Genomic DNA, 23,664 nt, shown 5'->3' on the forward strand with positions numbered 1-23,664 from the left:
TTTTTTGGTGAACTAACACTTCAATATTTAAGCACAGACCTGACAAGGGTAAATCCAATGTTTACAGACACTTGTTGTATATTGTTGTACTTAATTATTTTAAGGATTTTAAAATCAACATGCTTGACCATGTTCTAGTTTAAAATGAGGACTGTCTGAGGACAATCATTTAAATTTTATTAATCATTTACTTAGATAAGAAAATCTGACAGAAAAGCCATTTCATCACCTTTATTTAATCCATTCACAACAAAAACATTCATATTTATAGTTATACCTAAAGTATTGAAATCACACTGTTTCTTGCTTTGTCACACTCATATGAATGGAGATTATTGCGTTATTGAATGATAGTGTACATTACCTCCATTCCAACATACAACATTTATGAATACATTTGGAGTTCCTGATTTTGTAACTGCCTAAAAATTTGTTGAACATCTGCCCAACAGCTGGATCATTAAGTATCTTAAATACAATGGCCTTTGTAATCACAGATAAATACATTTAGTCTCGTTGGGTCACCCTGTAAAACGGATTTTCCCACCACTCATGTTTTTATGCTATATGAGGGGTTGCGGAAGTGTGATCAGAAGGTTGTGAGTTCAAATCCCAGCATCACTAAAAGCTGCCAATGCAGGCCATCGAGCCACTGAGATCATTGTAAGTCGCTCTGGATCAGGGCATCTGCCAAATGCCTTGCAAATAAATGTACCTGTTAATGCAAGTGTACTGCTTTAGCAGGACAGTATTGTAAGTTCTCTTTTTTTGTGATCACTCCACCAACCTTTATTATGGCGATGATGTCAAATCGGAAAGTTCCGCCCTGATCGAACTGTAATAAAGTATTTAGTCATTATTTTTCGAAAACGCATTAATTTATTGTATGAATTTGGATTGTTTTTTTATTGCGTGCATCTTATCAGGAAAATAATTACGTAATTCCGAAAATTTGGGAAAGATTCCTAATAGGGAGGCGTGATTAAAAAAATAATAATAAATAAATGAAAACTAAATATGTAAATTCCTCAAATTATACATTTTTATCCAAAAATTAATTGCGCCGTAAAAAAAAATATGGACCCGAAGAATGACTTCTCTCTTCGCTTGCTGCATTATAACCCCGCCCACTTCTCTGCATAAACCCGCCCCCTTCATTACATAATCCTGCCTGTTTAATGACGCAAACCCGTTAGTTTAACAGTAGAATCCTGCCTCCATTGTGACATAAGCACGCCTCCTTCGTGACGAACACTCTTGCACCTAAAGTTAGGTTGTGAGCGCATTGCGCTTTATAGCAACCGTTGCCCCGTGATTCGGCGCCATAGTCACCGTAGTCCTGGTGACTGTAACCCACCAACAACAACAACCAGCACCTCGCGCTCCATCCTTACCGCCTTCTGCCACCCTCATCATCCTCATCCTCATCCTCATCTCCACACCGTTCAGGTGAATATCTCGCGCTGTTTCGGGGGTTTTCTGTGTGTGTTTGCTATTTATGGGGGGGATTTTTCCCCCTCACACGCCGTCGCTTCGCTCCACAAATGAAACGATCCTCTGTATTGTTAATAGTGGCCACGTTTTCAGGTGCGCTCGGCTGCTAAAGCCGGCTAGCGACATGCCAATGATTTCCATCTCCGCTAACGACTAAGCTAGCTTAGCCACGACAGTCGTGTCCGTCTCGCGCGTCGCATATCGTTAGTGAATATTTTTCTTTCTTTCTTTGTAGAATAAAGATGAACGTCTCTGTATGAATAATCCCTATGAAATGAATCGTGCATTCATGAGCCACAAGCTGTTTCCTCTCCGAGCCCGGATTGTGTCAAAATGTAGTTGAAGCTGCCAGCATCATTTCTCGTGAAGGCGCAGGAAGGAGCAGGTGCTCGGAGGCAGGCGCTCAGCCTGGAAGCTCATCCTGGAAGCTCAATTCCTCGCAAACTGAAGTGAAATGATGCTCCACAGGCTGGTTTTTACTCATTAAAACATTCACACGCCGCTTTAATTAGGGAAAAAATGGCTGCTTTTTTTGTCAGATGAACCTATTTGTAGCTAGTTGACTAGCTGTAGCAGGTGTCCTAATGGGGGCTAATGAACTACGAGAGCTGGGAATGGATTTGTTTGAACAGGGCCAAATGCAGGTTTTATATGTGTATATACGAATTCGGTTTTAAATGATATTGTGTTGATAGATAATGAAATAATAAAAGTGAAGAAAACGCCAGGCCGATGGCTAAACTAGCACAGGGTTCGCTCCGTATCTATTGTTATAGCTGGTATAGCTGGTATTAGCTTAGCATAGGCTAGCCTAGCTATCCAGGAATTACCCATTTGGTCTTTGTTTTTTGTTTCTTTTTTGCTTGAGGAACATGCTGGTTGGATTTCTGCACTTCAGTTCAAGGCTGGAGGTGTGCACCACTCATGTAGTTTATATGAATGGACAATAGTGCATGACTGTGATCAATTACATAACATGAGCTCAACAATTATAGTTTTGTGTACGTTTTTAATGTCTGGGGCTTGTGTCTGCTTAAAGTTGTGGTACATCTGCACAACAGCTGGATCATTAAGTATCTTAAATACATTGGCCCTTTTGATGAATGTTTTTAAAATTTCATCAATATAATTAGTCTCTTTGGGTCACTCTGTAACTGATTTTCTTACCAGTCATGTTTTTATGCTTTAGGATGGTTTGCATGCTGCATGTGTTCTGAGTTTAAGGCTTGCTCCATTCGGTGCACAGCTGTAATGTTCAAAGATCTAACTCTGTGTGGAATATAACATCTGGATCATTACAGATGTGACAGTCAGCATAAAAAGAAAAAAAACAACAACCCTTATTTCTACAAATAACCTGCAGGATATGTGAAAACAATACCCTGTTGCTGAGAAATCTTTTTAAATAACTTCCAAAATGTCGTTTTATTTTATTGATCCGAGACTCTTCAGCCCACTGTAGATCCTGGGGGTGGGTTTATTAAGGTGATGATCCTCTATACTACAAAAAAGTATGAATTTTTCCAAATGCCTCTTTTTATTTTTGCCCAAAAAGCAAACAAATACGAATAATCTCACCACATCACCTGTCTTAAACATTGGTATAATATCAGTTGGGGGAACACTCATCTTCCTCATGTAACTCTATATATCACAGAATCTCTGGCACTGGATTAAGACTTTCTTGGCACAATGACCTGAAAGATCCTTATCCTGTATCGCACACATTTCTATTACATTATATTATTATTTCTTCACCCCCCCAGTCAGAATTCCTCCCCATCTCAGTTTTGTGAACGGTTTCCCGGGATTGCATCAGAATCCTTAGTGAGAGGTGCCGCCACCTCTCCGGTCCCCCTGTTGTCTTCATTAGGCGGAGAAACAGCTGTGCACCATGAGCAGGTTGCGAAGACCTCGACAGGTGCTCACTAGGCCTACCTTGAGGGGGAGGATTGGGAAACAAATCATTCAGATCTACAATATGAGGTGTGATGTTTGATTCTCAAGTCACATTAAGCTGTTGTCAAAGTCGGGACTTTTTTTATTTTGTTTTTTTATTATTATTCTTAAAAATGGCACTTGTGATGGTAGAATTGAACATTTTCTTTCCAATGAATTATAGAAAGCAAAAGGGATAATGAGCGGCTTTTACGCCTGTTATTTGTATTGCACAGAGGTGGCGGGGGGAAAAAAAACTTTTTTTTTTTTCTCCTGTAACAGATCGAGTTTTTGGGGTGTATCCTGTTTTTTAGCCCATCATCTTCCCCCACATGTCCACACCTGCGGACAGGATGTCAGAAAGGGCTAGTTATCAGATCTCATTACTACTCGCCCAAAGGCAGGCGGAGAGCAAAAAATAGGGCAGTGCCACCTGTTCTTTGTATCCTGTTCCTTTTTCCAATTGCTTTAAGAGCCACTGACCTAGTGGGTTAATAATTCATATTGATTATTAGCCAGTTTGGGGCTTTGTGCGTATGTGATTGCATGATGGTGGGGTTTTATTTATATATTTATTTCTTTTTAATCTGATCTTTTGTAATGAGGTGTAAGAAGAAATAATTGCACAGTCAGGTGAGTGTGTTTGCATTTAACAGGTGCTCTGGTAATATTCGATGCACTGGAGTAACCGCCTAATGATGTAAGGGCGTTCAAGAGAACCTTTCCAGCAAGGGTAAAAATTGGTCTAGAAAAGGGGGTTGCATATGATCTAGGGGTGTGTGTGTGAGAGAGAGAGCGAGAAAGAACGAGAGAGAGAGAGAGAGCGATGGAGGAAGGGTGGGTGGGAGGAAGGGAGAGTGAGTAAGAGTGAGCACTGCCCTCCTCTTGGCCCTTTGTTAGCACTTGGCTTTTGAGGCAGGCTGAGTTTGGGACTTAAGTGGGCCACAGGGGAGCACATGAATGCACGGAAGGTGCAGAGGGCCTTGGAGATGAGGGTGGGGGAGAACGGAACGTGTAGGAGAAGCCGGGCAGGTGCCTGTTTGTGGCAAGTTTTCCACCGATCCTCATCAGGGTGAGCCAGGGAGCAGGTGGCCTTTGTTTGAAGGCTCTAGTTTATTGTGCATGAGAATTCTGCAGGTCAAGCTGACTCTGTTTTCATGGCAATGGATCTAAATCTGTTTACTTGTTCCATCAGTAGACTAAAAATCCGGTTTTATGCACACTGCTAAACGCAGAGTGGAAATGATCGTTCTAAACAAAACAAAAAAAGAGCACCTGTATCCTCCAGGTAAATGATAAACAGGAGGCGAGGAGGAGGTGGAGGGAGACATGTTGCCATGAGCTCAGCCTCCAGGGAAAGTCTTTCAGGCTGTCTGTTAGCTGAAGGGGATAATTAGCCAGAAGAGACTTCGTATGTAATAATTCTCTTGCCAGCAGAACTTTTATGCAGCAAGAAACTCTGGATGAGGCTGCAAAGCTTTATGCTATAAGCACTCTTGGCTTTACAAATGTATGATGTCCACAAATTGTGATTGCAGTAGCAAATCCAAAGCCAGATGCGTGTATGTACCATTGCCTGGGTTCTCTGTATTATAGATGACAGCAGAAATGTTGTGTAGCAAAAAAAAAAAATATATATATATATATATATATATATATATATATATATATATATATATATATATATATATATATATATATATATTTATTTAAAAAAAAAAAAACACATTTCTACAGGCAGGGTGCAGGTCATGCAGGTGAGCTGAAGGCAATGCTCATGCAGCATCACACACATCCCCTTCTTATATCTTCTCTTTTCATACTTCTGTCGTATTTGTATTGGTGTGGCAAGCGTCTGAGTGACTCTGTCGCAAGAGCGCTTCGCCGAGGTGAATCACAATCCAGATTTTTCGAACACACTAGCCGCACCAGGCTGATTGATGAATCACGGGGCTTTGTGATAATCTTGGATTTTGTAGACGTGTAATTTCGGTTAGCCCGCAGCTAGATTGGCAAAAGGGTTTGTAAAGGCTCAGGCTGGAGCATCGAGACCCCGAAGCGCAGAAACGCTTAATCATTAACTGCCTTTATTACTGTGGACACTGCGACAGGCTCCATTCATTTGCAGCTTTCAGAATGTGTAAAGAACTCTGGCTGATTCTCAGTTATTTTATCTTTGTTCTAATTCAGCAACCCTGTACACATCGGTCCTGTTTTGAACCGGAACGCGCAATGTTTCGCGGCTTGAGTTTCGCAGAGTAACAACCGAGACACGGTTTTCGGCTGAATTCGCGTAGCACAGCTGGGACAGGTGTCTCCGTAACGTCACAGATGCGGCGATTCTTTAGGGCTTGAGCAGATGGACGCAGACTGATAAGCTCTTTCTATTTCCCAGCCATGCACTTTTTGCTCCATCTTTCTTTTACCAATCATTAATACCACGCGCGCACGCATCCACACTTTCAATGTTTTTCATTACGCGTGCCTAATTTGATTCTAGCTGCAAACGTGTAGTTTTTTTCTAATTTGGTAATAAAACACTGTCAGTTAAAAGAATAAGCGTAAGGTTCGTGCACTGGTTTCATTAGTTGTTTTCTTATAAATTGGGTTTTTTTCCCCAAGCATTAACACAGTACTATTTTGGATGATAAAATAAGTACCGGTAATAATTTATGCAAATAAAATCCTTGCTAGAGCAAATGAGATGCTGGATTTCTTTGCAGATTTCTAATTATTGCTCACTCATAGAGGGAGAGAAACAAGCTGGACTGTTGTTGCAATTGATGTAACAACTTGCCACTGTATACAGTGTACTATAAGAAATAGCCTTATGGGAATATAAAGGGAAAAACATGTTCATCATGGTCATGCAACCATTTATAAGCTTATTTATTACATCTTACACCTTAAATGCACAAATCTCTTAGTGTCAATAATAATTTTAAAAGCCCACTGAGCATTGAGAAGAGACCCTAAAGCATTGTAGGTATTATGGTGCTCCCAAGACCACTTACCTAGTAGATAGTTTTTAAGCTAATTATAGCACTTTGAGTAAATCTGGTCACTGCAGTATGCCTGACACATGAAACACAGCTTCAAGCTTTTCTGTAAATGCATCCAATGCATACAGCCATATAACCATTAAAACATAAGACAACCTAGTATGAACCCTCAAAATAAAGACTGTCATGGGTCCTGTTTACTCCTGGCATGATCAGATAGCAGTAACTCTGCTCAGGCAGATGCGAGTGTAGTTTGTATACAGTGTGTTCATATCAGCATTACATTATAATCCGACACATAATTTAACATCGATTTGTGCACAAAAAATAGCTATTTGCTGCAAAGGTGGACTTACAACACAAACAGTTCAGCCTTAGCCCTGAGGCGTTGCACATAGTACATAGATGATGTAAATGGCAGGAGGACATCTGAGCATTTGATCCGCTTTTTTATTATCTAGTGATTTTATGTGATAAATTGTGGCTTTGCTTATCACATATGCTGTGTGACACTGCCTTATTAGAACAGATGGTAAAAAATCTGATGGAAAAAAATGTTATTCTAATTCTAAATACTTTATTTATTTATTTTTTATCCTTCTTCAATGTAGGCGCCATGCAAACCCCAGAGGCTGGCACTGACTCCTCGTCCACAGTGCCCCTCCAGACCAGCGTGCCTGTGCAGCCTGCTGTTACCACCCAGCAGGTGCCCTCTCAGGTGCCCGTCCAGCAGGTCAGCTCCTCTCTGGTGCTGACATCACCATGCTGCACAGAGTATGCTTACTATTAACAGCAATGCGCAAAGGTCTTACGCCACCATTTGTTGTTTCAGCAATAAAATAATGATTATACTCTGCCTCCTATAACCCTAAATGGAATGGGACCCTTATTAATGTCATTGGTAGTATCTGTATTTATGCTACTATTTCATGGCAAAATGACTGCTGTGAAAAAAGTCTATTACACCAGGTTTGTGCGGGACATGCTTAAGCATTATACATATACATAGAGTATATGTGTGTATATATAATATATACATACACACGTTCTATGAGTTTAATTCATTGAAACTTGATAATAAGACCAACTTTTATTCACATTCCATTCCAAATGCCAAAGATCACAGAATTTGACAGACAAAGAATTCATACTTTTCGCATCAGCAAGGCCACTCGCAAAGGGAAATCGTCAAACAAACTGGATACTGAAGATATTCAAGCTAAAGAAATCTGAAGAATCAGGAGAGGACAAGGACAGGAACGCCAAGAAAACTTTCACAATCTAACAAAGTTCTCAGAGTTTCTTCTTTGCAAGACCAGGAGTATTCCAGCAAGGACCTGGTTTAGCATCTGCCAGCTTTTTTCAGGATGCCAAATTGACCCTTCTACAGTCCAAAGAAGCGTGATCAGGAATGGTCTTCGCAGAAGCATAGCAGCCAAGCAACCACTTATTTGGAAGGTGAACAGGGTGAAAAGTGTATGATGTGCTAAATCTCTCAAAGACTGGAATGACGATAAATGGAAGAGTATTATGGCGTGATGAATCCAAGAGATTTTTGGGTCGACAATGAGTGAGAAGAAAATTTGTCGAGCGATGGAAGAGTGAGTGCTTGTGGCCTTCACTGAAACATGGTGTGGAGGGTCTGTCCTGTTTGGGGCTGCGTTTCTGCCAGTGATGTTGGTGACATTGATGTCATTAATGGGATCATGAATGGTAAAAAGTAGAGACAGGTTTGATTTCCTCATGCCATCCCTTCTGAAAAGCAGAGTAAGAGCATATCCAAGCACAGTACTAATGTGAAATGATACTTGGAGAGAAAAAACTCTATAAAACTCTTGACAGTCATGGAATGTCCTCCACAAAGTCCAGGCTTAAATATTATAGAGGCAGTATGGGATCAGCTGGACACAGAAAGAAGTAAAAGATGAGCTGTTTTTTTGTACACATTTCTGGTGTTTTGTTTTATCTTAATAAAAAGATTGAAAAATATGGATAGTCATTAAAACGTTGCTAAAACAACAAAGCTGATGGTGGACTTGAAGTTCAACAGTTTTGCTCTTTGAATCCTGCAGGCACAGACTGTTCAACAGGTGCAGCATGTGTACCCGACCCAAGTCCAGTATGTGGAGGAGAACAGCGGCGTCTACACCAACGGTACCATGTGAGTACACTGGCATGGCAAAATATCTCCTTACTTAACTTTTTAATGTATGCAGACACAGTTAACTGGGCCAATGAATATAGGCAACAATGTAAACGAGAATAATGATCATGGGGGGCACACATATTTCCATATTCCCATATTCATATTTTTTTTGTTTGTCTGCAACAACAGTCACATGATTTGTGAGTTAAAGTGGGAAAATCCCTTAATTGTAGAGCACATGGGGTGAAAGTCCGTTTTAGGAAAATCCCCCCTCAAAAAAAAGAAGCAACAGCAAATGGCGTTGTTGGCAAAACCCAAACCCTCTGATCCACCGGAGCTCGGCTTAATGCTTCGTTCAGTTCCCCTACAACAAAAGACACAAATTCGCTCTTTGCATTGGTCTCAAGTGCTTTGCCCCGCTTTTTGTGCTGGAGGGATGAAGAAAGGCAAGAAACTTGTCAGAAAAACATGTTGGCATTGACGGCAATTGAGCCACAGTGGGGGTGTAAAATGTGCACAAGTCACCTGACAGTGACTGCTAGTATTGACGAGGTCTTAAAGAAGCCATCAGCTTGCTGTGCCGTGCTCGAGAGATGGAGAGCACTTCACTGAGATCATGCGCATGAAGTGAAGGACGTGCAGCTGATTTACAGACTGTACAATGAAACTCCTTCAACAAATGGCATGTCTGACCTATTTTCTTTTCATTAGGGTAAATATACTATAGGACTGAGTACACATTTCAGAGTATCTATATTTTTTTACCATGAATCATGTCAAGGATACACTTTTACTGATATTAGGCCTAAAGCAACCACTAGACTGAAAGGCAATACATGGAAGTGAAAGCATAAATGCATTAACAATCGTTCACAAATTAACAAATGTTATTGGGAAGCGGGTGTTCTAAATATAAAAGTCAAACCAAGAGGAAGGTTGTCATCATATCAAAGCAGAGCACGGGCAGCGATTAATTACAACACTCACCTTGTGTGGTGAATCCGTTTCTAAAAACAGGTTCTCATGGATACAAAGATTTTATGACAAAATAAGCACTGCAGGCTGTTCAGCAGCGTTTAGAAGCATTATTTATGTCATCTTTTCTTTCCTCCTATTTATCATCATATCAGGTTAAAATAGTGCCCAACCTAGTGGTAGGTGCTAAACTGGTGGAAAAGAGATACCAATTAAAAATTTGTCATAGAAATATTCTGCTGTAGTTGTGCAAAGCTAGGAAACCTCATGTGTGCTCTAAAGCGTTACTTGGCACAAAACTGTTTGTTGCACAGAGTTGGCGTCGTGACTGCTCTGGCTTGTTCTTTTCACATTAAGAATCACAAAAAAAACGTGTGTAGCTGCCAAATCTTTCACCATCATTTCACCAGTGAATCTTTCACTATTCTTTTTTTTACTTTATTTATTTTATATGAAGAACAGCATAATATATTACAGATTTAAGTTACGTTTACTCCCAAAAGTGTAACGTGTGGAGAAAAAATCTGAAAATGCAGTGTTTAAGAAGCAAAGCAAAAAGCCTTGGACCAAAAAAAAAAAAAAAAGCTACAATTTCTATAGACCTTCTATGTACCTTTATAAATTTTCGCTTGGTAATATATAATATCCTAAAACATCTGTGGATTGACTGGAAAGTATTAAACCGTATGTATAGATTATGCCAACCAGAATATCCACATACGGAAGAACGTTCATGACTGTTTATATAATTTTATCTATATTTGTTTATTTCTATGTAGACGCACCTACTCGTACTCAGAGCCACAGCTGTACAGTCAGAACAGCAGTGGGAGCTACTTTGACACACAGGGTGCCACGCCCCAGGTGAGCACGGTGGTGACAACACACAGCTTGGCCAACAACGGCAGCACTAACGGCGGGCTGGCAATGGGCCTCACGGGTGGTCAGATCATCAGCAGCTCAGGAGCTTACTTGATCGGGGCCAACGCCATGGATGGCTCTGCCTCTCATACCACAGCGCAGACCACCAGGGCCTCTCCTGCTACGGTACGAACACATTCATAAAAACAGCGAATAAATCCTAATTACCTGTGAGGATGAACAGTTAACCCTTAATGTTCTGTTTTGAGAACAAAAACTAATACAAACATAAATGAGATTTGAATCGAACGAAAAGGATTTTTATTCCTTTGAACAGCTGTTCACACAAGCATAAGATATTTGTGGATTATTCCAAAAATATATTCAATATAATCATTACGATTAGTACAAAACAGAACACGAGGGTTAAAATGAACCTTTAAATGTAGATTTTCTCTTCAAGCAGTGAGCTTACAAGATGATTACTAGATCAGTTTTGACCCCTGGTGGTAAGATGTGGTAGTGTTTTCTGAAAGACTTGTGTGCGTGCGTGCGTGTGTGTGTGTGTGTGTGTGTGTGTGTGTGTGTGTGTGTGTGTGTGTGTGTGTTGCTTTGCAGAAATGTTCAATGTTTCAAAGGAACACTTCCCCCAAACATGTCAATGTGAAAATAAGTACACCTTTTGGCTTGATTCACATTTTTGGGTGAATTATTCCATTGAATAGCACGTATGTGATGGTTTTTTTGTTTATGTGAAACTCCTCCTGTGTGTGTCATTCGGTGGTCGGGAAGTTTGGCAGTTTTACTTTCTGCTAATCTGTACTGATTACTGCATATCATGGCGGTTTTTCAGTATGGGTCTCTGTCGCTACAGCCTTTGTTTTATTTCCACCCCCACCCTTCTTTTTTTATTTTTCGTCCATTTTTTTTCCCCCTTTGCTTTTTGGTCTATCAGATTCAAATGGCGATTGAGACGCTCCAAAAGTCTGAGGGTTTGTCCAGTCAGAGAAGTTCACTGCTCAACAGCCACGTAAGTCACAAAAACATGACTATGATGCCTTCTTCTTTTCCCATCACCTCCCCCTCCCCCGTTTATGCACTCTCCCCGTTTCTCCGTCTTTAGGTGTGGGGCTTAGGCAGCTTGCTTTATTTTATTTTGACACTTTTCTGGATGTCAGTTATTATAGCTAAAGCTTGAAGTTTTGCAAGTAGTGTTGGGCAATATATGAATTTTAGTGTTTTTAAGAATTTAGAAAATTGAGTTTGATTTTAAATTTACCTTTTAATGAAAGTGTGTACCATAGTATATCATTACTGTTAAAGATATGAGATTACATTAAATCACACACAGCCCTACTTGCAAAAAGTGAGAGCAAAATGTAAACAGTAGGGTCACACTATGGTAAAAAAAAAATGATTATCTCATTTAGTTTCTTCTGATGATCGTCAGAATTAGCATACTCTACAATTGCAAAGGTAGAAATATAGCTGAAGATCATGTCCATGCTGTTCTACAGTTGCAATGGCTTCTGGATAACTATGAGACAGCAGAGGGGGTGAGTCTGCCTCGCTCTACACTCTACAGCCACTACCTGCGCCACTGCCAGGAGCAGAAGCTCGATCCGGTCAATGCTGCATCGTTTGGGAAACTCATTCGCTCCATTTTCATGGGCCTGCGCACACGCCGCCTCGGAACCAGGTACTTTGACCTGTAGCCACCTCGGAAGCCTTACTCTGATTTCTGTATCGATGAAAACCACACATCAGTGTGCTAACTCTGTGTTCTGGATACAGAGGGAACTCCAAATATCATTATTATGGGATCCGCCTGAAACCAGACTCGCCTCTTAACCGGCTGCAGGAGGATATGCAGTACATGGCACTGCGGCAGCAGCCTGTACATCAGAAACAGAGGCACACTCCATTTTCCTTTATAAACATTTTCTAATGTACTTTTAATATTAATTATAGTGTAAATCCTGAAAATACTTTTTGGATGTTATCCAGTGCAGTATGACATGAAAGTAATCTTCAGTTATTCTCTATACTGTTAAAGTTCAAGATCTTTTGATTTATTAATGTCATTATTTTTACAGGTTTAAGTCTGTGCCAAAGGCTGATGGTTTTATAGGCGACAACTACTCGAGCAGCGGGCATCACAATCCCAATGCTGCAGAGCAGACTGTCCTCGCACAGAGCCAGCACCACCAGCAGTTCCTGGGTAAGGAGTGCAGTAAGAACAGGTTCCGTTTTAAGGTTGTAACAACGGGAACGATTTTAATTAACACAGTTCAAATTTGCAGACGCATCAAGGGCCATCCCTGAGTTTGTAGAACTCGATCTTGGAGAGAACGGAGTAGATGGTATCAGCATGGAGGACATTAAAGCTCTTCAGATATTATACAGAGAACACTGTGAGGTAAGAGGTTATGGAGAGGATGATTTACAGATATATATTTATTTTTTTGAGTTAGTACACCCCGTAAAGGACGAAGAGCTGTCATAACATGTTGGTGTTGATGTTGAAAGTGTCTGTGAATAATGCTTGGGACAACTTTTGAATGGAAATGTTTCATATTTCCCATTGGCTCAAAGGCCATCTTAGACGTGGTGGTAAACCTCCAGTTTAGCTTGATAGAGAAGCTGTGGCAGACGTTCTGGCGCTATTGCCCTTCCAACTCAATAGAGGGCATCACCATGACAGAAAACAGGTGTGTTGCTTAATTTTACTTCTGCCCATACACCAGTGGGTCAAAATAGTAATCATGTTTTATGAATAAATTATTATATCTTTTTTTGGTATACAGTGGGATGAGTGAGATCGAGGGGCGTCTGCCACGTGCCAGGCTGTTGCTGTTATGCCAGAGTGAGGCTGTGCTCAAGTGGATGAACACCTGCGATCACCTGATGTACCAGGCTCTAGTAGAGATCCTCATCCCTGATGTCCTCAGACCCATTCCTAGTAAGCTTCCTTATAAACTTTCCCAGTGCATTTAAAGCAGGGGCTGCTTTACTGGATTGGTTGATCATCATCAGGATGAGTGTCTGCCAAACACTGTAAATGTAAAATAAATTCCACAGACTTTCTTTACATTATTGATCGAGCTTCTTGTTTTGATTGATTGAGATTCGGATTAAATCTAGATAACAGTAAAACAAGCGAATCACATATTTATATATACACTATAACAATGTTTAATAATGTTGACAATAATCACAAATACCATCATGAGCATGGAACATGTATATAGAAATATGAATTTAGATTTATATAAATATTTATACTAGTGTCTATATATGGTTTACTTTTGTAATAGTTGAATTGTTTGCCACTATTGAAAGTACTATACATACCTACACTATACATTATCCTCCTTACTCAGAGCTCTCTCTTGCTTCTATCCAGGTGCCTTGACTCAAGCCATCCGTAACTTTGCCAAAAGCCTTGAGGGCTGGCTCGCCAATGCCATGAGCACCATTCCACAGAAGATGGTCCAGACCAAGGTTGGTGAAAATTAATTGCATAGATTCAGCAATTCATATTGTTACCTATCATTTGTACTTAAGTGTTTGTATGGCTATCGCTATCAAAATGAATCACAATGAGTTAATTAGTTAGAACGGTAATAAAACATGACTGTCTGCTGGTATAGGAAAATAAGTAACCATGAGGTGGTGTGACACCATTTTTCCCTGAATTGGAAGTGTTTATATACCAATTCATGTACAGTGGTCCCCCGGTTATCGAACGGCTCGGCTATCGAACATTCCGGTTAGCGAACGGTTTTCCGAACGAAATTTCGGTCCGGTGAACGAACAAAGTTCCAGTTATCGAACACCACCCACGCTGCCCAACCCAGCGCGAGGGGAAGAAACTGCTTCCGCTTCAGCCATTGCTGAGTAAGCATCTATCGCAACTTCTGTTTGTGAACAATATTAGTGATATTTAGCGGTAAGTACAGTAATCATTTTGTTTCTTACTCTTGTAAAGTTGTTAATTTATACTTTTACCGAGCCAACACAAAATACCCGCAGAGATCGGGATAATCCGGCAAAAGGCAGTCCATAAATAATATCCACGGTGCTTTACGGAGGAAGCCCGATTGCGATGAGTTCAATGTGGGCGGGGCACGCATGAGCGAAGGAAAAGGGCATTCCCTGAAGCACCATGACAGCCACTGTAGGGGGCGTGGCAGGGGGATTCCTGACTATTAATACGGCTAAAAACAGGAAAAAATTGTTAATTATTGGGTATTGGTGGAGTTCGGGAACGGATTAATTGGTTTTCCATTATTTCTTATGGGATAATTAGGTCCGGTTTTCGAACATATCGGATTTTGAACGGTTTTAAGGGACGAATTAAGTTCGATAACTGGGGGACCACTGTATAATGAATTCAGGTATAATGTATATATTGTACATGAGAATGATTTGAAAAGAAACGTTATGAAGATGAACATATTTCTCCAATACATACCATAAGCACTTTGTTCGAATTAGAAGGGAATATTTGGCCAGCTGCCAATAAGAGAGGTTACATGCCATTAAATGCATAACACTATTACCTGTTTTTAGTGCAACCCCGTTTTCTGTGCCTCAGGTATCCGCTGTTAGTGCCTTTGCGCAGACGCTGCGCCGATACACGTCTCTGAACCACTTGGCTCAGGCAGCACGTGCTGTGTTGCAAAACACCTCACAGATCAACCAGATGCTCAGTGACCTGAACCGCGTGGACTTCGCCAACGTGCAGGTGCATCTCAGTTCATATCTCTCTTAGCTTGTGCTCATGGAGGGGGGTAACAATCGATTTCCAGTGCATCAAACAGTATTCAGCTATAAATAATGGTAACTCCCACATCTGAATTTGATTGTGTTTTTGTTATTCCACTGCCATTGTTATTAATGAGTCATTGAACATGAGCCATTGTGTAAGAATCAATAAGTCATGTAGAGTAAAGCAGAACAATCAACAGACTGAGCCAAAGTGCATCCAAGTGTGAAATTCAGGCTGTAGTGATTGATTTAATATGGAGTTCACATCTTTAACAACTACTATATACCGGGGTAAAAAAAAGTTGTTGTTAAACCAGAATAACATTGATCGGTTTTCAGTGCGGAGTACGTCTCATACTTCTGCTTGCTCACTCTATGTAGTTAGTGATCTGCGTCACAACACGTACAAAAGTGTACAGCTTTTGATTTACCAAAGGGCATACAGCAAAACTGAGATTATGTATGCACTGGTAAAACATATTGGTAAATAACATGTAAAAATGGGATTCTGTGTTTTAGTACTTTGGCTAGTAGTTACTTAATTATTTCATAATGGCCCACTGACATACACGATGCTAAAATAACTGGAAGTAATTGATTTGTATAATGGTGTGATTTTATAATGAATTAAATTACTTCTATCAGTCCAGCTGTCAGCAGTAGCAGTACTTGTATATGTGTGTGTATATGTGCAGGAGCAGGCATCATGGGTCTGCCAGTGTGAGGAGGGCATGGTGCAGCGACTCGAGCAGGACTTTAAGGCTACGCTGCAGCAGCAGAGCTCCTTGGAGCAGTGGGCCGCCTGGCTGGACAATGTGGTCAGTCAAGTCCTCAAGCCATATGAGGACAGGCCGAGTTTTCCCAAAGCAGCCCGCCTGTTCCTGCTCAAGTGGTCATTTTACAGGCAAGCTCCAGCTCCTAACACACAGTTCTTTCTCTGTTCTTTTGTTTTTAGTTAAACAGATGATTATCATCTCAGTTGTCAATGTCAAAATGTACATTTAAAATGCATGGAAATGGTCTACGCTAGGGATGCACCGAAATGAAAATTCTGGGCCAAAACCGAAAAAGAGGAAAGCAAGGCCGAAAACCGAAACACCGAAAGAAATTATGCCAATTATTATTACCATTGCATTTATGGCTATGACTGTGTACTAACCTTACTAAAATCAAGGCATTTCAATTGCATAAATTAATATTAAAGTTTCAAAGAATAAATCAATTACAAATTATGAAAATATTTATGTATAGCACATTGCAACAATGAACAGGATAAAATAAATTAAAATTCAAACTTAAATGTTTAACTTTAATGCACTCATGTGTACATTAAATAATAATGTACAGGCCCTCTGGCCTGCTGAAAGGTTGTAAAATTAAATATGTTCTTTCATAAAAACAAAGTGCATTTAGAACCAGTGCAACTGCTTAAAGAAACAACAATACAACACTATCACTGGGAAACTTCCTGCCTTTTCAAAAACGTCCGCCACAGACGGAGTGCGCATGCTTGGAGGGGTTTTGCTTTTCTGTGCCGCGTTCCTCTCATATTCAGCATAGCGATCGGGATGTTTGGATTTCAGGTGATAAATTAAACCCGATGTGGAGAAAGTCTTTGCAGACAAAATTTCGGCATTACATGTTTTGCAAATCGCTATCCGTGGGTCTTTCTCAGATATACTGAAATACGTCCACACCGCAGACATGTTGCTTCAGACATGCACGTGCAGACCGCGATTTCTGTTTGCGTCATCACAACAAACAGTTTTTCGGTGATCAAAGTCTTTCGGCCGAAAACCGAAAATGCACTTTTGGGCCATTTACCTGTTTTCGTTATTTGCGCATGATGTAATTTATCTACAATTGAGAAAGCTTGGATGTTTTTGCTGATCTAAAAAGTGCTAATGTGTTTCAGAAGTGAAGATCATTCTAAAAAAAGCAAGGATTGTCATGATTATTACAATCGTAATAAGACAATTTCCTCTAATAGTAAATAAAGTTCATAAACATATTTAATATTGGTACTGTTTTACAATATACAGTTTCTATTTGATTAGAAAAAAAAATCTCAGGTTTCTAGTTGTTACCTTGCAGCTCAATGGTGATCAGAGACTTGACCCTGCGCAGTGCTGCCAGCTTCGGCTCCTTCCACCTGATCCGGCTGCTCTACGACGAGTACATGTTCTACCTGGTGGAGCACCGCGTTGCCCAGGCAACTGGAGAGACTCCCATTGGGGTTATGGGAGAAGTACGTATTTTCCTAATGTAAAACATCCTTAATTTAGTACAACTTTTTTTTTTTTTTTTTTTTATGTGATTTTCTATTTCGGATGTATTCTGCAGCCTGACTGATCACTCATTAGCTCCACTTATACCACATTTGTGTACCAATTCACAAATTTACTTGTTCAGGAGGTGTTGATTGATTCTGTGTAACAGCAGCTCTGACAGCAGTGCTAGCTGAGCTGTAAGGCAGATGAAGTCAATAAGATCAGCCTAATGGCGTCTGTATGAGAGATTCAGCCATAGATTCTGTGTGGATGTTCAACATTTAACTGTAATGAACAAGTTCATTAGTACATTAATTGCAATCTTTGGGATGTGCTGATAAAATCTTTTAGCTTTGAGGTGGTAACAGAAACTTGTTGGGCTGAATCACATCGCCATGCTATTGATTTATTTTATTTATAGAATGATCCTGATATTCAGCACATGCCTGGTGAAAAGAATAGACTGTATGAACCCAATGTTGTCAGTCCCCACCCCCCAATCCCACCCATCAGTATCTCTAATGTACAGTTCACTGAAAAGTATTCAGACCCCTTTATTTAAAAAAAAAAAAAAAATTAAATAAAATTAACTACCTGATACTACAGTTGTTCAAATATATGATCTTATTAAACTACACTTAGTACCACATAATGAAAACAGGATTCTAGAAATAACCTGAAATATCACATGAACATAAGTATGAGAGGAGTTGCCAAGAAGAATGGCAGAAAATCCCCTCATCTAAGTGTGCGCATCTTCAACAAGATATCTGCTAGATATCTAATACCTGATCTCTGCAGAACGATCATGCCCATTCTTCTGCATGATCGGTCTTTACATTTTTTCTACATTTATTAGCTGTAATACCAACTGAATGGCCCGAGTAGCCGTTTTGGCATATCCATCACACTTAAATAAACTTAAGCTCTTTCTGCACACACAGGATATAAAAATGTGTATTAAGGACAAGGTTTTTAAAATTGTACAGTCCTGATTAGTGTGTAATATATTTGTAAACAATTACTCTTGCCCTTTTTTCAGTTTGATGACCTAAATACCATGTCGCCCACTAACATCGATAAAGGTAAGCATGCAGAAACCTTGGCCTGCAAGCTGTTCATGTACAATCTGCATAAATTGTCTATTTTGGATTCTGGTTTGCTTCTCCTGTGCTGTACAGACATATTCTGTTTCTAAAAGGGGCAAATTAAGCATGCATTTTAATTGTCTTCATTATAACCTTTAGAATTTTTTTTTCTCCTTCTATCAGATGAAATAAGTGAGATGGACAGCGAGCTGGATGAAGAGATGCAGGAGGCAGGAGAACAGCTAACCAAGCAAGAAAAAGCAGAGGCTGAGGTGATTCAGGTGTTGCAGGTGGGCACTATGGAAGATGGAAGCAGCGCCGTGGTTGGCGTGGTGCAGTCGGACATGCTTGGTACAATGGCAGTGCAGCAGCAGTCGACCATCCGTCACTGCAGCGGAGCCGGAAACACCTATGCCTCAGTGTGACACTTTCACCAGCTCTCGACATTTTTTTCCCCCTATCCATTCATATGGTGAATCCATTCTTGGTTCTAATCATTTCCATCCCATCCTTCTCTTGTCAACATGAAACATTTTCTTATGTTCAGCAGGGTCTGATCACAATACATCAGCAGATGCTTCAGTCATGCACTGCCATTTTATGAATTTAATTTATGTGATCAGTCTGTTTAATTCAGAGCAACCCTTGAAGCAGAGAAGATGCTCAATGTTAGTCCCTACATCATAAAGAATCTTTTTTTTTTTTTTTCAATGACGAACACAATCCAAGCCAGTAGCTCCACAAGAAGAAAAAAAAAACACTGAATCTTAACATATTTGTACTGTTGGTCACTGTTTACTTTTTTTTTTTTTTTTTTTCTATGTGGCTTTGTGTCAGAGTTGAAAATCTTGCTGTGTATTGTGCTGCTATGACCTCAAGCGAGCTGTCCAGAAATGTCCAGCCTCCTCCTTGAGCCGTTCACCTTGCCTTCTGTTTGAATCAGTCTCTTGATCTGGTCTTAGGAGAGGATTTGTTTCACATCCTCTACGTATCCTGGTGAGCATTACCAGTCCCCCCCCGCCCCAAGTAATGGACCAAAAGAAAAAAGTTTTGGAAGTGTTGATATTGGCTATTCCAGGCTGTCGTACAGCTTCATATCCTCCCTCTTACCTGTGCCGTGTTGTAAAACTGAGCTAACGTCAGGGATTTAATGTACCTCGGGTTCATGCTAGTGCCTTAACCCAGCAACAGCTTTTCCGTTACGCCGGAGCCACCTGCGTCGCACTGAGGGAGGCTGTTTCTTTTCTTCTAAGACGCTTGCTGCAAATAGTCACTGCTAGATATCTAATACCTGATCTCTGCAACTTGGCTCGTGGCTGGATTTGTAGTCAGTCATCAACATAAATTTAAGTTGTTGATTTGATTGTTTAGTATGGGATTTGTGTGTGTCTGTCTTAAGTCGTTTGTGTAACAGTCGCCCTACCTCACACCAGTGGTGCCAGCCGTTGGACGAACGCCCCACAAGTTTTGATGTGCGTTACGTCGTACTGTTTAATCTCATCCATTCATCAGTCATTCCCTTTGTTACACACTGGATATCTGTACAGGGGACCAAAACTTGCCATTTGCTATGATCTATACAAATAAATTATATAAATATATATTTAAAGGTTTAAGTATATATAGGATAAATCTGTTATTTTTTTGTGTTGTAAAGCTGATTCTGAGCAGGTGGTGTTGCTTTTGTAGCGCTCTATTTTGACTGGTCGATCAGTGCACTGTTAAGGTACTATGCTCATCAACAGGAGATTTTGATATACGTCATACAGAGATTTGTGTGTGTGTGTGTGTGTGTGTGTGTAGGGGGGGGCGTCCAGTTCATCTACCAGATGATTTTATATATATAAATATATTTAAAACTGGAAACTAGTCTGTGTAGCAGGAGTCCAGTAAAAGGCGCAGGCTATATCATGTACTGCTTTGTTTATTATAATTCCTGTTGTATTTGGACTTATTGATTGTTAAGAAAAGAAAAAAAAATCAGTCTTTAACTACTGTTAATTCTTTCATTTCAATTTTACTTTTTAAATATTTTTTATTAACACATTAAGTATTTGTCTGCAGACATGCATACAGCATATTTTCACATTTGTTTCAGACTTTTGTATAGGGAGGTAAAGTATCACGGTCTTGTGTAGAGTAATTCATGAATTTTCTCTCAAAGTAACTAAAGCATGAGTCCCCCCCCCCCCCCCTTTTTTCAACTCCTGAGTGCAATCTATAAAATGAAATATGAAAGAAAAAGTCACCTTGTATACAGCAATGATCTGACCAAAACTAAGGCAGCTGACAGGAAATACAGAGCTGGTGATATTAAATTGTGTAATCTTTTGCTACTTTTCCCCACTGATCATGTTTTAATTTAATTCCTGTGTTAAGGCGTTTTTTATTGTATCCTCTTGTGCCTGGAGTGAGGAGCTTTCAGCCAGCAGTTAGTAAAAAGAAAAGTGCTTTTGGTCTTGCATGCTTTTGTTGTGCTGCTACAATGTCAAGATTTTACAGGTTTTTTTAATATATCTATATTCTGTTGCACAGTAATCTGTGCTTTTTTTTTGCCTCTTTTTTTGCCATATTAACAAGCCTACTGTTCCTGTTTAACTCGCCTTGAAATTTATTTATACAACCCCGAACACCCTACCCTCACTTTGTCGTACTGAAGTTGGCCTTGCTAGATTTGATGGCTATGTCCCAATTCACATTTATCTTTTAATATTTTAAAAACTAACAGGAACTAGTTTAAAAAATTTGGAAAATTTTTAAAGCAACATGGTTTGTATCTAATAGTAGCTGTACCTGAAAACAAGATAGAGAGCCAACATTAGCTGTATAGTCAAGTGTGCAGTTTGATAACAGCCATTTAAGATTAAAATGAGCCACATCCCACATTGCATATCACTAGACAGTTAGGGCCCCAAAGATTGATTAATTTATACCAATCAAATTCTTTGTGTTCAGAAAGAAAGTTCCAACTAAGTAAAAAAATATATTTTTGAAACTAAAAGTCCAGCAATCATGGACCACAGAAATGCCTTTAATTATTGTGATTTTTGTCCATCCCTGATTAAAATACAATATGCTGTTTGGGAAGTAGCTGTACTAAACAGTGCATTTTTTTTTTTCAATGAATGTTAAATTTGTTTTAGATACACACTGTTCAGCACCAATGTGCTTTTTTTTTTTTTTGTAAATTTGTTTTTGGAGATAGCCGACCTTAACTGATGCGAGTTTCGTGCCACTTATAGGCTGCAAAAAAAAAATGTGACGAACATATCAAAACCCCTAAGCTGGAGTAAACAGGAAAAGGCTCCTCTAGTTCTAGCAAGGCAGCTTCATTTGTAAAGAGACTTCTGTGCCTTCAATCTCACCAAGACCTCCAGGAGCAGACGACGTTTGCTTACTTCTGCAATTCTAACTATAGGAGCAGAACAGCTGAGTTTATGCTGGATGCTCTACTACAAGGTCTATTCTTGGTGTGATTCAGGTGTCCCTACCGTCCAACATCCCTCACATCACAATCAACTCGCACCTACCACAGATATGCACACGCACATTTAGAGGCACAGCCATAACTTCATCCCACTATGGTGGTGACTGATTACTGTATTCATTTCGAAAAATTGGAAACTCTTTCTATTCTGCCACTATGACCGCTGCACTATCCCAGTCATCACTACATTCTTTTTTTTCTTTTGATTATTTTATAGCATGGTGGTCATTTTTCATTTCTTTATGTTTTGGGAATATTTTAAGTGCCATTTGACAGTTTACGTAGTGTGCGCGTGGCCTGCTGTAGCGCCTTCTAATGCAAGCACAAGCGTTGTGGTACTCCTGAGCACTTCGGCTCGGAAAAGCAGTCGTAGTTGTAAATATTGAGCTAAAACGGATGGTTATTTATTTACTTGCCCTTTCTTTAACCACTATAGTGTACATTGTGATTCTTTTCTGCCCCTTTACTCTTTTTTTGAAAATGTATTGTACTTTACAGATGTGTGTGTGTGTGTGTGTGTGTGTGTGTGTGAGGGAAGGGGTGTTTTGTTTTGTGTTCCAATTTCTCTTAGTAATTTATATTCTTGGGAAAATTGCTAAGTGCTAACCACTATGTGTAGAGTGATTTGTATTGTGTATTTTTCATGATGGATGACAAAACTGGGGAACTTTTATATTTATAAAAGCATATTAACATTTAGTGTGTCGTATACAAGGAAAAAAAATAGAAGAAATATCCAAGACACATGTAGTTTGGTTTTTCTGAATATTTCAGACTTGAGCTCAGGCTAGCTTCTTTAGTGTTGTTTACTTACTTGTGGCTTGTCTTTCAATTAATAAACTTTTCCTTGTTGAAAAAGCTGTCTCACCACTGCTGTTTCTAGCTTTACCAATAATTAAGATGCAGTTTTTCACACTCAGCATCTCGGCTTCACGACCGACTCAAATACTACGCAAACAGAATGTAAAAAAGCAAACAGGTTTTGTTTTAACGTTTACTTTCACATAGAAAATGTCAGTATTTTTAGATTCTTTTTGCTCACCGTGGGTGTAAACAGTGGGTGAGTTTCCTTAGCGTTACTGTCAGCTTGAACCAGTCTAGCCATTCTCCTCTGCCTGGCCATCACTGCTGCTCACAATGTATTTTTTGGGGTTGTTTTTGCTCCATTGTTTATGTAAAATCCCAGGACTGTTTAAACCAGATTGTCACAAACAGTTCTGCAGTCAAAGTCACAGAATCTGATTCTGCTGTTGCTGAGAGATTCAGTTATTGCTGAACATTAACTAATACACGGCATGCCACCTGATTGGCATACTTCATAAATGGGCATTAAATTGGTTCCATTCTTGAATAGGAGTTTGATTAATGAACAGATGTTTGGCCTGATAACAGGGAAAAAATGGCAATAAATTTTACACAGACACTGTAATAATGTCATCACCAATGTTAAATAAAATGTACTTTATACACATTCATGCTATACAAAGATTAAGATTAAGTGAAACCACTCAAACTGTCATGAGCATGTGTATGAATGACAAAAAAAACACAAGGCAGCAGAATTTCCTAGTTTTAATTATTTGTTAACTGAAAATCGATTATCTACCTGAAAGTGTTCTACGGAAAATGC

At 39.7% G+C, this 23,664-nt stretch overlaps 1 protein-coding gene across 4 annotated transcripts; it reads left to right on the forward strand.

Moving 5' to 3' along the window:
* Nucleotides 1-1,269: 1,269 nt before the first annotated feature.
* rfx3 (regulatory factor X, 3 (influences HLA class II expression)) lies at nucleotides 1,270-22,892 on the forward strand. Of its 4 annotated transcripts, none has more exons than XM_046861204.1 (17): nucleotides 1,271-1,449; nucleotides 7,046-7,167; nucleotides 8,507-8,595; nucleotides 10,335-10,602; nucleotides 11,372-11,446; nucleotides 11,934-12,115; nucleotides 12,211-12,330; nucleotides 12,513-12,637; nucleotides 12,720-12,835; nucleotides 13,012-13,127; nucleotides 13,224-13,378; nucleotides 13,823-13,920; nucleotides 15,017-15,166; nucleotides 15,885-16,093; nucleotides 17,284-17,437; nucleotides 18,502-18,544; nucleotides 18,731-22,892. In XM_046861204.1, the coding sequence occupies exons 2-17, from the start codon at nucleotides 7,051-7,053 to the stop codon at nucleotides 18,970-18,972; spliced, it is 2,259 nt and encodes a 752-aa protein (XP_046717160.1). In that variant the 5' UTR covers nucleotides 1,271-1,449; nucleotides 7,046-7,050; the 3' UTR covers nucleotides 18,973-22,892. The 4 variants fall into 4 exon arrangements, with proteins under 4 accessions (XP_046717163.1, XP_046717160.1, XP_046717161.1 ...); XM_046861205.1 differs by lacking the exon at nucleotides 1,271-1,449 and adding an exon at nucleotides 1,499-1,962; XM_046861206.1 differs by lacking the exon at nucleotides 1,271-1,449 and adding an exon at nucleotides 2,000-2,405.
* Nucleotides 22,893-23,664: the final 772 nt, after the last annotated feature.

The sequence above is a fragment of the Silurus meridionalis genome, chromosome 11, assembly GCF_014805685.1.
Source record: "Silurus meridionalis isolate SWU-2019-XX chromosome 11, ASM1480568v1, whole genome shotgun sequence".
NCBI classification, from domain to species: domain Eukaryota; kingdom Metazoa; phylum Chordata; class Actinopteri; order Siluriformes; family Siluridae; genus Silurus; species Silurus meridionalis.